Source organism: Amphimedon queenslandica, unplaced genomic scaffold (genome assembly GCF_000090795.2).
Source record: "Amphimedon queenslandica unplaced genomic scaffold, v1.1 AMPQUscaffold_8670_Cont19389, whole genome shotgun sequence".
Taxonomy (NCBI): domain Eukaryota; kingdom Metazoa; phylum Porifera; class Demospongiae; order Haplosclerida; family Niphatidae; genus Amphimedon; species Amphimedon queenslandica.
In genome coordinates this window covers 1-2,711 of record NW_003551056.1, presented here as the reverse complement: position 1 = coordinate 2,711, position 2,711 = coordinate 1, and the positions used below count along the sequence as shown (strand labels likewise).

Sequence of the window (2,711 nt, the reverse complement as noted above, 5' to 3'; positions counted from 1 at the left end):
GACAATAGAAATGAATAGTGCTAGTGTATTTATGACACTATCAAGGGATGAAAGGTTACATTGTCATGATCACACTCAACAAAGAATATCTAAATGCAGCAAAATCAAGAGCCATTGAAAAGGCTATATAATGTACATGTAACCTATATTACATGTAACACACACTCAATTGTGGCAATAGAAACTAAGATACAATTGAAGCATAATAAACGAATCGTTTTTTATTTTGATTAAAATCAACAAACCCTCTATTTCTAAAGACATGTACATATATACACACACTAAATTGCAATTTGATTATCATTAATAAGCTTATGAAACTGATCAATCAAATTGCCATTACCCATGTGAGCAAGGGCATTTGATTGGTCAGATTAACTTGCAATTCACAGTAATTTAGCTAAGTGCATAATGCTCCCATTCCTCTGGCCCTTTGCTTACTGGCATCATTAGCAATAAGGAGTTGCATCATTTTAAAGCGATTGAATCTAGCAGCATAGTGCATAGCAGTGAAGCCAAAAGAGTCGTATGCATTGATAAGGATCCTCTTCTTCTTTTCTGTTAGCTGACCCAGCCATTGTCTCAACACCTCTTCACGACCATCACGTACTGCCTGAATAGAGATAAGAATAAAAGAAAGTGAAACAGCAATGATTTAGTAGATTCTACATTCATAAAATATTTCTATTTCAAAATAACAATCAATAATAATTTTCACCCCAGGCCTACTTGTTGCAGATTCATTTTTGGTGTTCTTCCAGTAAGAGATACCATTGGCGTTGCTCGAGTCTTGTCACCTCCTCCTATCCCCTCAGCCATTGCTGGTCTTCCTTCCTCGCAAATGGGGCACCAGAGAAAAAGAAATAAGGGAACAAGGGGCTAGGCTGTGCTAAGGGCTGCAATATGCAAAAATGTATATAGACCTATTGCAAACACACCCATGTTGTATAAATAAACATAGCAACCGTTGCTATCCACCATCTTGGAGGACATGAGTCGTCAGATCACTAGATCACTACTAAAATTTAAACATTGGTGCTTTTTGCTTGCAAATCTTCTTCTTACCTACTTCTTGCAATTCACTGATGGTTTAGAGCTTAAAGCTAGCCTACTACTTGGTCTATTTGAAGTTCACATTAGGCCGAGATTGCAGGCCCGGTCAGACAAAATTGAAGGCGGGCTCGGAGTAGTCAGGCGGGCTAGGCTCGGAGACAGGCTCCATAAAGAATTTATGGTGAGTAGAGTTATGGTGAGTCTTAATTTCAGTCTCATACTGCCAAAAAGCACATTTACCTTCTTTTAGGGACTACTCTACATAAGGAACAGGCTGACGGGGCCGCAATTTACAAGGGAAATGACTAAGCTATGAGAGACACAGCCAAATTTAATCACGTTGATCAGGCCTGATTCAGCCTGAAACCAGGCCTGATATCAAGTATGGACTATAGATTTTGGTTAATCAGTCCTGATACAATCATGGAGTCAGCCATGGTACAGGCATGATAAGCATTTATACTGGATCAGGCCAGACCGACTTTCATGATTCAGCAATTATGAGCCAAAGGGCTGTACCAGTACTGATATTTATGTGACAAGAGTAGGATTTTCATTTTGTATTTTTGTTGCTTGTTCGGAATCCTACTTGTCCTTTTTTTTTATTATTTTTTTACTAATTTGCTCTAGAATCCTACTCAATCTTGTTTTTTCTAAATTTTTTATGTTCCGGTAAATAAGGGGAGGACATAGAAAACTACTTTCGGTATTAATGTTAAAAATAAAGCAGCAAAATAAACTAATAAAAAACTATAGCAGTTTTAGAGTTTTCTTTGTTTTAAACTGGTCAGATAAATGAGGTTGTCTTCTCAGAGAGAGCCGAGGGGCTACGACCCCGAGAGGTACTACCAGGAGCAGGTTTCAAACTGTGAGCAGGGGAAGATGGGGGAATCCCAGAAACATGACTAGCCACACCCTGGCTCTCGGCAAGAGCTGAGACCACTGCTAGTAGCCTCTCATTCTGTTCAGAAAGTGTCTCAACACTTGAGCATAGATCATCAACACGCCTAGCTAGAGCTTGATTCTGCTGCTGAACCTCCTCAATTGGCGCCTAAAAAAAAAAATAATAGCAGTATAACAATACTTTAAGTATAAGGCAAAAGAATTGACTCCTATATATATAGTATACATGTGTATTGTATGTTATTTCTGCTTTGACTTACTGGAGGTGCATTTAGTGCATTTTTGATATTCTCAGCAGAATCAGATCTCAAGATTCCAAGTACATTGTAAAGGAGATGCTTGATGATTCCGAGCTTCTTGTTGGGGTATATTGTGTGTCTACCAACAATAAGACTTTTCCTCAGCCACAATGGGAGGTACTCCTCTACTGTAAGGGTGAGCTCAACCTAAAGATAAGAGGAGGAGAAGGAGGAATATGTGAAAGAGAGAGAGAATGAGGTCAGTGTTACTGTGTTTACTCACTCTCAGGGCAAGACGGTTGATTCCAGCTGATTCCTGCATCCCCTTGATATCGTCAACAGCAAGACCGACCTGTGGGCAGAGTCAATGGGCAGAGACTATAAAATATCAGAGGACATACCAGTAAATTGATGAATAGAATGGGCATAAGGATTAGGAACAGGATCCACAGTACATAGGAAGCAAATGGAAACTGAATATCGTCAGAGCCTGCTTCGAACTGTGACCCAGTCTGA

The 2,711-nt window shown here is 39.4% G+C and overlaps 1 protein-coding gene across 1 annotated transcript; it reads right to left on the bottom strand.

The window, feature by feature from the left end:
- Nucleotides 1–1,724: 1,724 nt before the first annotated feature.
- LOC100637189 (transient receptor potential cation channel subfamily A member 1-like) lies at nucleotides 1,725–2,705 on the bottom strand. Its single transcript, XM_003391506.3, has 4 exons — nucleotides 2,597–2,705; nucleotides 2,479–2,547; nucleotides 2,217–2,402; nucleotides 1,725–2,104 (listed from the first exon to the last, which is right to left on the bottom strand). Exons 1-4 carry the CDS (start codon nucleotides 2,621–2,623, stop codon nucleotides 1,841–1,843), a joined length of 546 nt encoding a protein of 181 aa, XP_003391554.1. The 5' UTR covers nucleotides 2,624–2,705; the 3' UTR covers nucleotides 1,725–1,840.
- Nucleotides 2,706–2,711: the final 6 nt, after the last annotated feature.